The sequence below is a fragment of the Cyrtonyx montezumae genome, unplaced genomic scaffold (genome assembly GCF_038088225.1).
Source record: "Cyrtonyx montezumae isolate F1298 unplaced genomic scaffold, pur_monq_1.0 scaffold_2, whole genome shotgun sequence".
NCBI classification, from domain to species: Eukaryota; Metazoa; Chordata; class Aves; order Galliformes; family Odontophoridae; genus Cyrtonyx; species Cyrtonyx montezumae.
The window spans coordinates 28465000-28475688 of record NW_027071936.1 but is presented as its reverse complement, the minus strand read 5'-3'; the positions used below and the strand labels follow the sequence as shown (position 1 = coordinate 28475688).

At 52.5% G+C, this 10689-nt stretch overlaps 2 protein-coding genes across 6 annotated transcripts in view; one reads left to right on the top strand and one right to left on the bottom strand.

Annotated features, from left to right (window-relative positions):
- SOWAHB (sosondowah ankyrin repeat domain family member B) lies at positions 1 to 2114 on the bottom strand. Its single transcript, XM_065736099.1, has one exon. It carries the CDS (start codon positions 1973 to 1975, stop codon positions 119 to 121), a length of 1857 nt encoding a protein of 618 aa, XP_065592171.1. The 5' UTR covers positions 1976 to 2114; the 3' UTR covers positions 1 to 118.
- Positions 2115 to 6048: 3934 nt separating this feature from the next.
- Positions 6049 to 10689, top strand: part of SEPTIN11 (septin 11) — a 48026-nt gene continuing 43385 nt past the window's right edge. For all 5 annotated transcript variants that reach the window (XR_010622232.1, XM_065736713.1, XM_065736711.1 and 2 more), the window contains exon 1: positions 6049 to 6103. Coding sequence is in view for 4 of the 5 variants with exons in the window: in XM_065736713.1 (XP_065592785.1) it covers positions 6077 to 6103 (27 nt within the window). In the remaining variant the exon portion in view is untranslated. The remainder of the gene's footprint in view (positions 6104 to 10689) is intronic.

Here is a 10689-nt window from a genome sequence, read left to right as displayed (position 1 = left end):
ATTGCAATAATTTAAGAGTACATTCTTCAAGAAGTTCAGTTGGATTTGCAGCTTTTCCTGCCCATCTGCCTTCCCCTTGGATCCAGTGTCCTGCACAGGGGATATGAGCTGCTGTCTGTCAGTCGCTCTCACTGCCAGCTTGGTGGGACACTGCCCGGCGGCCACGCTGTGGCTTAAGGCACGCAGCCAGTGGTGCCCTGCCTGCAGGCCGCAGAGCTTTGCTGGCTGAGGACACGCTACGGGCCAGGGGCTGTGTGGGGAACATAATCGTGCCCCGGGGCGCCTGCAGGAGCTGCCAGATCTCCCCGGAGGTGCTGCTGCCCAGGTACTCCCAGGGCTGCCTCCCGCTGCCATCCCGCACCTGCACCTGGCAGCCCAACTGCAACACCAACACCTTGATGACGAGCGTGTGGCCATGTATGGCAGCCAGGTGCAGCGGAGTGTAGCCACAGCCTGACCGAGCATCCACATCCAGCACCAGCCCAGCCTGGCGTGCTGCTTTGGCCAGTTCCTGCAGGCCTGGACCATCACCGTGCTTGGCCAGCCAGTGCAGCACCGTGAAGCCTGACACAAAGTCCCGCTGCAGGGCCAGCTCTGGCTCCTCCAGGAAAAGTCCCCGCACATGGGCCCAACGCCCTGCTGACACTGCCACCAGCCAAGCGTGCTCCCGACGACCCAGAGGCACTGTCGGCCCCTGGCTGGAGACATGCATGGAGGAGCTCCTCTGTGGCACTGCACGGAGCGGCCTCCCTCTGTCATCTGATGCCTCCAGCAGAGCAAGTTTGCTCCTGATGCTGCGGAAGACAGGTATTTGAGATGCGGGGGTGCTAGCCGGTGTCCCCTGGGGGTCCATTGCTGGCAGCACAGACCGGGACAGGAGTAGCCTGGCAGGAGGGGGCTGGGAGCAGGGGGGCAGCCCCCCAGGGCCTGCTGGTGGAGGCAGGGCTGGGGGTGAGGGTGGCCCTGCGGCGTGCAGCAGCATGGGTCGAGGTCGCACTGGGCCGCTGGGGATCCGTACCTTGGATGGGGGGAGGCTGGTGGAGAGCGTCTGAAGGGACCTGGACTGGGCCAGGGGGAGCGCATCCGGGCCTGATAAAAGCCGTGAGGACGTGGACGGGCCGTGCCCGGCAGCGAGCGTCTGCAGGGACCGAGACTGCGACAGGGGCAGCATCCTCGGGGCTGAGAGCAGCGGCAGGGACTGGGCCGGGGACGGCTCCGGGAGGGACGGCTGCGGGGACCGGGCTCGAGGCGGCCCGCTGAGGGGCGGGACCCTGGGTCCCGCTGACAGCAGCAGGGTCCGGGCTGGGAGTAGCCCTCTGGGGCCAGGCGGTGGCAGGGACCCGACAGGGGCAGAGCCGGCGGGAGACGGCGGCCGCTGCGGGCACCGGGACGGAGACGGAGACGGGGACGGGGACGGGGACGGTCCGGCGGAGGGCGGCCGCGGCGCCCGGTACGGGGGCGGCCCCTGGAGGTTCCGATATGGGGGCGGCGGGGAGGCGGAGGCGGCATCGCGGAGCGCCCGGCGGCACTCGAGGCAGAGCCCACCGCGGCCCCGGGCAGCGCAGCCCGCAGCGGCGGCCGCTCCGCCGGGCTGCCCCCCGCTCGGCCGTCCCTTCCCCGAGGGGTCGCGCCGCCGGCAGGGATCGCAGCGGGGCGGCGGGGACGGCTCCTTGTCCTCCTCCTCCTTCTTCTCCTCCGGCTCTTCTTCCGGCGGCGGCAGCTCCTCGTCGAGGAGGTCACGGTACCTGCGGCGGAGCACGATGTCCTTGGAGGTGCCGGCGGCCGCGGGTTGCACGGTGGCCACGGCATTGACCAGGCGCTTGAACCGCTCGCGGCGCTCCCCTCGCTGCGCGTCCGTCAGCGCTGGGTCGCGGAGAAAGCCCTGGAAGTGGCGGAGCAGCGCCGCGTTGGGGGCTCGGCCCCCCGCCGTCCAGAGGAAGTCCAGCACAGCCTCCTGGCTCAGCTCCCGCGCCATGCTCCGGCCGCTCGGTGCTGCGCCGCGCCGGGAGCCCGCCTCCGCCGTGCCCGGCCTCTGCGCCTCTCCGCCTCCCGCGCCTTTGCCCCGGGTGGCGGCCGGGGACGGCGGAGAGGGAGCGGGGATGGGCGCAGCGCTGCGGAGGTGGTCATGTACGGCTCGTGGAATCGTACAGTCGTCGAATCATGAAGGTTGGAAAAGACTTCTGAGGTCATCGAGTCCAGCCGTCATCCCATCCCTAGCGTGCCCATCAGCCATGCAGCTCATGCGCCTCACCTGCACGTTTCCTGAACACCTCCAGGGACGGTGACTGCATCGCTTCCCTGGGTGTATGTTACAGCTGAAAAGCGTGGGTGAGGGACAGCCCCACAGCTACAAGGGGTTTCCAGCATGAGCACTGTGGGGGACGGTGCGCTGCATTTTCTGACTTGCGTTCAGGGGGCGGGGGCACAGAGGAACTGAGCTCAATAGACACTGACTGCTGAAGGTCTGCAGAAGTCCCCTGTCCCGCAGGCTCCTGATGATCGTAAGGATGCCGGTTGCTCCGAAAGTAATGCCTCCTATTTATTTCCATGGAAATTCCAATAGATACAGGGAGTACAATATCACGATTTGATGGAGTGAATTCTGAGCTACAAAGCACTGTTTTTCAACGTAGAATCATAGTCACCAAGGTCGGAAAAGACTCCCATGATCATCTGGTCCAACTGTCCACATATCACCAATATTTCCCACTAAAGCATGTCCCTCAGTACAACGCCTAAACATTTCTTGAAGAACATCTAAACATTCAGTGACTCCACCAGCTCCCTGTGATAGTCACCACTATTAGCTATGCATTTCCATCAGTGATAAGTAAGAACCTTGCAATGCTTGCATAAATCTGTACCAACAGAAGTGACCCATTGTTTCACAGCTCCTATGACAGCATCATTGCTAGGAGAACATTGCCCACTCAGTCTGTTTTTTATTGGTCTGAACAGGTTGAAGTCAGAAAGTGCCAAATCCGGACTATAGAGTGGGTGTGATAGGAACTTTCAGCCAAGATTGCCACTGCACTCCACAGTCTTCAGGCTTTTATAGGGCCTGATGTTACCGTGCTGCAAGAGAAAGATTGCCTTTTTCTCTGTCCTGCCTGGAAGTTTGAGCCTTCAGCTTAGTCAGTGTTGCAGTGCAGTAGTCAGATGATGGTTTGACTGGATCCCGGGAAAGCCAGAAGGATCACCCCTTTCCTTATCCCACAAGGCAGAGCACATCCCTTTACCCACTGGGGGCTGCTTTGATGGGGAATTCAAATGTCACCACTCCTTGGACTGTTGTTTTGATGCCAGCTTACAGTGGTGACACAGTGTCTCATCACTGGTAATGATGTGACTGAGGGGACTGTCACCTTCAGCCTCATGTTGGTTCTGATAAACGTGCATACAGTGTTCTTTCTGTTCCTCTGTGAGCATTCGTGGGACTCACCTGGCACAAACTTTGTGATATTCCAACACTGCCACCATCATTTCCAGCAGACTGAAACTGATGTTTAGCTCTGTATGCAGTTCCCCGGTCATAATCCACTGATTTGTGTGGATGAGCTGAACGAGATGCTCTTCATTTCGTGCTATGGCAGCTGTGCCTGGCTGTCTGGAGCATGGCTCATCTTTCACATTGCCATTGCCAGTGCTAAAATGCACCACCCACTGCCTCACATCATTCACCTGGCTCACATCCACTCGTAGATCTCCATCAATGTTCATCAAGCATTGAGGAATGAAGGAATTCAGTGGCACACCTTTGCTTCGTACGCACCTCTGTGTGTCAGTGTAACATCGAAGTTTGCAAGAACAGATGTGTACACAGTGCTGCTCTCAAGGAACTGAGCTTTGCTGGTCTGTGCTTTTGGATTGCTGACTCGAAGCTGTATTAATTTCTGCTACAGGATGATAAGCGGCCTGTTAAATTGCCCAGTGGAGTTGCAGGACTGCTAAAATGTAACCTCTGCAATATAGGGAACAGCCCTGAAAGAAACTTTTTAGGTTAGAAGTTACAGTTTCAGCAAAGTATCGGAAGTTTTGAAGCACCAGGTTGCTTCAGGGGCAGCAGCAAGTTGTTTCGATGCTGTACTACATCCTGCTTTTCTTTTTTTTTGGTGTGGCATAGTGCAAGAGTGGGGCTGCATCTCATCCCAGCATTCACCTGGGTAGGACACAGGTGCTGGGAGAAGGGACATCTGAAAAGTCAATATTTCATTGTCCTGCACTTGCTTTTGGCACAGTTCCCCAAGGCATAGAAGGCTCTCTCCTTCTAAGCCCTTGATTGCACTTACAGCCCGGTGTGCGATAGCAGCATGCTCTCGGCAGCAGCAGCGGAGATGAAACATGTGGAGCGTAATGAAGTAATTGTGATTTCAAACAAGAAAACAGGGTAGGTTGGGGAGATAAAATGTTTAAGTAAATAACAACAGCAAATGACAGCACGGCTACAAAAGCGTTGGGTTTAATGAAGTAAGCAGGAGGCATTTACAGTTTTCTCTGGTATCACATTCTCATTTAATCAACATTGCCAAGCGTGACCTTGCTTACACTGAAAACTGAAGGGCCTTCCTCCAGAGAAGCACAGCCCTTGCCCTGTAAGACTTCTGCTTGAAGCTGGCAGAATGCACTCAGGTACCATTAAGTCACTGATGAAGTGTCTGCAGCACCAAGACCAACGCAGTAAATTGATTGCTTTCAGTTGTGGGTGGGAGCTGTCAGTATTGCTGAACTTCATAGAATCGTGATGGCTGGAAAAGACCTCTGTGACCATCACACCTTGCCACCAGCCCGTCCCCACCATGCCCACTGACCTTGTCCCTCAGTACCACATCTCCACGGCTCTTGGACACCTCCAGGGACAGTGACTGCATCACTTTCCTGGGCAGCCTGTGCCACTGCATCATCACTCTTTTGGAGAAGAAATTTTTCCTAATACCCAACCTGAACCTTCCATGAGGCAACTGACAGCCATTCCCTCTCATCCTCTGTTACCTGCGAGCAAAGGCTGACTCCTGCCTTGCCAAAGACCTCCTTTCAGGGACACATATAGAGCCATAGGGTCTCTTCTGAGCTTTTTCTCCGGACTGAACAACCTCAGTTCCAGCTGCTCCCACAAGATCTGTACTCCCACAGCTCTGTTGCCCTTCTCTGAGAAAACTCGAGGGCTTCATTATCTTTCCCTCAGTATTGTCCTTTTTGAAGGTTCTGTGTTGAGTGGATCTTTTGGTTCTTCAGGGGATGTTGTTCTAAGTTGTGAGTAGCACCACTCACAAAATGGGAACAAAAATAAGAGGTATTCTGGCACTAAGAAAATACAGGATCACCATTCAACGTTTCAGCCTCCTGTTGTGAAAGAAGACGTTTTCTTTAGCCATACACCTGTGGTTGATTTCAACAAGGAGGAAAGTTAACCTCTGCTCTGTGTTCACCTGTGTATTTTCACATCCCCTGTAATCTTAATGAATTACCCCGCAGCTGGCATACACAGCTGGGGAGGCAATGACGTACTGCTGCTGCAAAACGGTGTAAAAGAGCTTTGGAAAAATGCAGTCAGTCCCCGTAGGGTCTCTGGAATGAAAGATCGCAATTCCTTTTGCATGGGGACAGGTTTGTTCACAGCAGTGAACTTTTAAGAACGAGGAACTCCTTTTAAGAATGAGGAATGTGAGGAACTACAGTAGCTGAGGTCTAGGCAGAGTGCAGCGCGTTTCCTCGTCCTGCCGGCTTCTGTTCCCTGCTCTCTCAGAGCGAGCGGCCATACCCCAGGGAGGTCTCGGCGCAGCATCTCTGCTAGCAGCGGCAGCACGTGGGCTCAATTAAGGGCTGTAACACCATTCACGCGTGCGTGGAATCAGTCCTCGGAGCCTTCTGCGGTTCGATCCGTGCGCTCGGAGCCCCGTTCCCGCGTGCAGAAAGCACGCAGCATCCAGCCCTCGCCTCACCGCCGGCCCCACGGGCTCCCCCCGGCCGAGGCGGGGTGGGGAGGGGCCGAGGCGGGGCGGGAGCGGGCCCGCCCCGCAGGGTGGCCATGTTGCAGCCCCAGCAGCAGCAGCAGCAGGCGGCGGCGGGGAGTGTGGCGATGGCTGTGGCCGTGGGCAGAGCAGCGGTGGGTGCGAGCGCGTGGGGCGCGCCGTGCGGGCGGGGAAGGGGTGCGTCGTGTAGCTCCGGGCCGCCGGCAGGAGGGTTGGTGGCTGCCGTTTGTTCGCTCGCGCTCGTTTATTTTCTTATTGATTTATACCCGTTCTCAGAGAGACAAAAGGGGTTCGCTTTTGCAGAGAGAAGGGAGGAAAATAATCAGCGTAAAAACTCACGCGGTCTGACGTGGGGAAAAAAGGAGTCTGAACTCTCCGCTCGCAGAAGCGTGAGTGGGGCTCCGCCGCGCCCCGCTGGAGGGAGGGATGCGCTCCTGTGCGCTGTCGGCCGGGGAGGGAGAGAAAGGAGGGGGCTCGGCCCACCCGCCTGCGACTTTCTTAGTGCTTGTGGAGGAGTAGATGGGGCTGAGGGCTGGAATGCAGCCCCTCGTGCTCCGTGTGGGATGCGAGTGGGGTGGGGTGGTCTCCTAGTTTTGTTTCCGGACCTGCCGGACAGTTGCTGCTCTTGGCGGTGTATGTGCCGTGTTCGTTTCACCTTCATTCTGTTACACCTCTACTCGCCCTCTCGTGCATTTGGTGAGCCGTGGTCCCCAGCAATCCCAAAACGGCGTTCCTAGCCGCCTGCGTGGTGGTTTGACTGCATGCGTTCTAACTGCGGAATAAAGCGTCTGTCGGTGTGAGAGCCATGTGTGTGGTGGGAGGGGGTAGGGAGGCTGAAGGACTCTGCTTTATCACAAACAGCTCTTGGGCAGACCACGAGTCGTAGAATCGTTGAGGCTGGAAAAGTCCTCTAAGATCATCCAGTCCTACTGTCAGTTTATCCCCACTATGCTCACTATGTTCCTTAGTGGCACGTTTCTTGAACACCTCCATCCTCTAGGGTCGGTGCTTTTAGGGATGTTTTACCCTGCTGGAACAAGAGATGAAGGAAGGCGGGCTGATGTTTGGTAGGTGCTGGAAGCTTATCTTGCATCCCTTCTTATCTAATCCCCTCTACTGCCTCTTTGCATGCTGCTGTGTTGTTAGGGAGGCTGAAGAAATAATTGCATAGTAAAGCTGATGGACGTTTGCCTTTTCAAGTTCTTAATCAGCATAACTTGTGAGGGCATGGAGCAGTACCTCTTGTTGGGGATAGGGCTGAAGGGAAGGGGAAAGAAAGGAGAAAGAATGAATCAAGAAGTGAGTTGATTTGATTTATTAAAACTGAGATAACATTCCCAAGTTGTAATTTTTCCCATTCTGAAGGGATACGGCATTATGTTAATTGTAAAAGCATGCATAAAAAATAACTTCCTCAAGCTGCTCTGAAGTGTCTGTGCTTAATTGTAGCTAAGTAGGGTGTGTTTTGGTGGGATGGGTGGCTTTCCTTTTAAGGCCCCAATCCCGCAGATGTGAAAGCACATGTGTATCACACTGCCTGTAATTTCCTTGACTTAATAGAAGCTGATCTCAGTAAGTGAATGTAAAGGTGTGCATAAGCAAAGCTTCTGCAGGATTGGTGCTAGGAGCTGCCACGGGACCTTGCAGCTGAAGAAAGCCACGTGTGTGCTTAAACGTTCATCTGGGTGGCAAAGTGCATATGGTCATCTGCTCTGGCTCTATCGGAGATTAGCCACTTGCATCCCCTTTGATAGGGGTCCCTCCTTTTCCTGGGCTACTTCCAAGCTTCTTGATCAGTTCTGGATGGTATCTCAGTAGTTCACAGTGTGGAAGAGGGCTCTGGCTTCCCTCCACTATTCTTTATTTGTTTACTATAAATGTTTACAGAACTGTAGCCTGGGTTGGTTGAAGGAGCAACACTAACATAAACATACATGTACTATTACCTTCACCTCCTGCGAGTCAAAGTGATGGAAGATGAAGCTGGAATGCAAATTTTGTGGAGGGGCCATGAAGAATGTTATCCAAGAAAAAAAAAAATAACACAGTGCACTCTTCAGACTGTTTTGAAAATTCTTCATAATGAGAGATTGCCAGTTTCCGTGGAAGGGAGAGAATGAAAAAGGAAAAGGTACAGTGGGGCTGGTGGAGCTGAAGAATTGGTGGATTTTGGCTTTTGCTGTGGGGCAGCAGCTTCAGAAAACTACTTCCATATGTGCTTGGAAAGTGTTTTTTGATGGTGAAATGAGGAACAAGAATGGAGGTCTTTGGGGTGTGTGTGCTTGTCTGGTGGTCCTTGCTGATGAAAGTGGGTCTGAGAGATGCTGGGGATAAAGTGGACTGCAGAAGGAAATTCTTGTAAGAACCTGTTCTTGCTAAGGCATTGGAAGAGTGCTTGGACAAGTAGCGTAATCACCATACCTTGGAGGTGTCAAGAATTGTGTAGATGTAGCATTTAAGCACATGGTTTAATGGGCATGGTTGTAAGGGGTTAATGGTTGAACTAGATGATTTCAGTGGTCTTTTCCAACCTTAATGATTCTTTGACTGCGTAGCTGAGATCACGAGGATCCGGCTCAAGTGTCTGAGTAATGCCTTGAAATAATGATACATATTGATTAAGCTGCATACATATGACAAGTGAAATACTTACTCATCACTGAGGCTTTGTATCCCCTTCCCATCCTCCCACCCTACAGGGAAGATGGATGGCTGTTCTGGCTGCCTACCCCATGCCTGTTTGGGGCTGTGCCCTTGGTGTGGTGCCCTCTCTCTGGAGTTTGCACTGAATGTGGGCTCAAGGCCTGCAGTAGCTTGTGGCTCTTCTTGCAGGAGAGATGCAGAAGGAAACAGGGTCTTATCCTGGTTTCTGTCTTGTCTGACCTTGTTGGCTTGGTTTGGCTTCGTGCTCCCATCCCTGTAGGCTGCAGTGCCTCTTGCAGGAGTACATAGCAAAGCAATTTCATCTTGGCAGTTGGGCATGACCAGGTGATTTAAAATAAACAAATGCTGCAACAGTTCTTCAAGCTTTTTTTAGTAGAGTTTCCAGCTCCCTGAACAGCTCTCCAGCCTGCTGTATGAAGTGATGCATGATAATGGCTCAAACACCATGGTGCTGTTGGCATTCAGTGCTAATGCTGGTCAAGAGGGTTCCCAATCGGAAACAGAAAAACAAGTGCAGGGTCTTAGTGAAGAGCAGAAATGCTAACATGCTCCAAATGTCCCTTCCTTCTCCTAGTAAAGGCTGTTATTGCCACTTCATGAGCACAATTGTTGTGCTGTGCTCTAATTAATAAGGAGTTCCAGAGGTAGCTTGGGTCTTACTTAAAAAACAGGCTGCTCCTGGCTCTGGGTGACCTTCGTGACTGAACCTGTACTAAATGCTCCTGAAATTGCTGAAAATCTGGATGAGCTGAATCTTTTTCTTGTAGGTTTAGGTTTTTGTGTTCCTTAGTGTTGTCCTATGTAAGGCAATGGCAAGAAGCAAGCTGCTGTTAAGTTTTATGTATGTATAAAATTTATTTATCTCTGTTTCTGGCTTCTTTAGATCTTTTGTATTATCAAAGTGAATCTTCTGTAAATGTTCTGTAGCTTCTGCAACTGGGATTCTTTTTGGACAGTGTCTAGCTGTTTAAAACAGCTTAATGAAGTACTGTGACTGCAGGTAACTTCTTTACTAGATCAGGTCATGAATACTGGGCAAAAGCTTATAGGAAAAGGCTTGTGGGGGTGTTTTGGTTTTGCCACAGATGTTGCCTTCTTTGCCAGTGGCTCCCAAGAGCTGATTCCTATGAAAGCAGTAGCTGAAAAAAGTATTGTTTCTGGAGATCTGCATGTGTCCTATCTATTTTGCTCAGGAATTATCATAACCATGTGATGGGTGTGGGAGGGGAGAAGCAATGTTTTAACTCCTGAGGGAAATCTGTTAGTGATCTTCAGGACTCACCTGTTTGGATCTGACGGTGTTCTACAGTTTGTGGGTGGTGTGCTGGGAGGTTAACTGAGTGCAGCGTGAAGCTGGCTACCCTCTGCAAGCAACAGAGGCCACTGACTATTTGCCAGATGAGCACTAATTGCACCAAGTTTGCCAAACACTTTCCCTGAGCAATTGAGCATGGTTTGAATGAAGCTGATGACAGTCTGGTGGTCATGAAGTGGGAGATGAGTTGGTAGACAGCTTGCTTGGGTTGCTCAGTGACAGTGCAAGTTGTATTTTTGTTTTCTGTGAAAGTGCACAGTGTTTGATTCCCCGCAGAGTACAGGAGAACAAGCTGGACTGGAGATAGAACTAAAAATCTGCTTTTGTGCTTTCAGGTAGAGTTTACCAACAGCCAAATCTTTGCATTTCAAGGCATGTAAATCATTTCCTTTCAACCGCAGTGAAGACCTATCAGCCCAGGGCTGATTCAGTCTCCTTATCACTGACGCTAGTTCTTGGCATGCGTCTGTAATAATGTGCATTACCTCAGATCCTTTAGGGTGCATAGGAAGTGTTCAGAATTGTGTGTAAATGTCCTAGGTTGACTTTTCTTGCTTCTGCATATTACTAAAGATTTCTATTCTCCATTGTCCCTTTTGGTGTTAATCAATACAATCAGGTCTCTGACATATCTGTGAAGTGAACTTGCTTAGAAACAGCCAGAAATGGTCCAAGACTGAATTTTTTCATTGCTGATAAGTTTCTGGAAACTGTTCTCATTTATTGCCAGCTTCTGTGTAA

Bases quoted from the DNA above. Each gene is read 5' to 3' on its own strand.
- SOWAHB (XM_065736099.1), bottom strand. From the start codon at position 1,975: ATGGCGCGGGAGCTGAGCCAGGAGGCTGTGCTGGACTTCCTCTGGACG.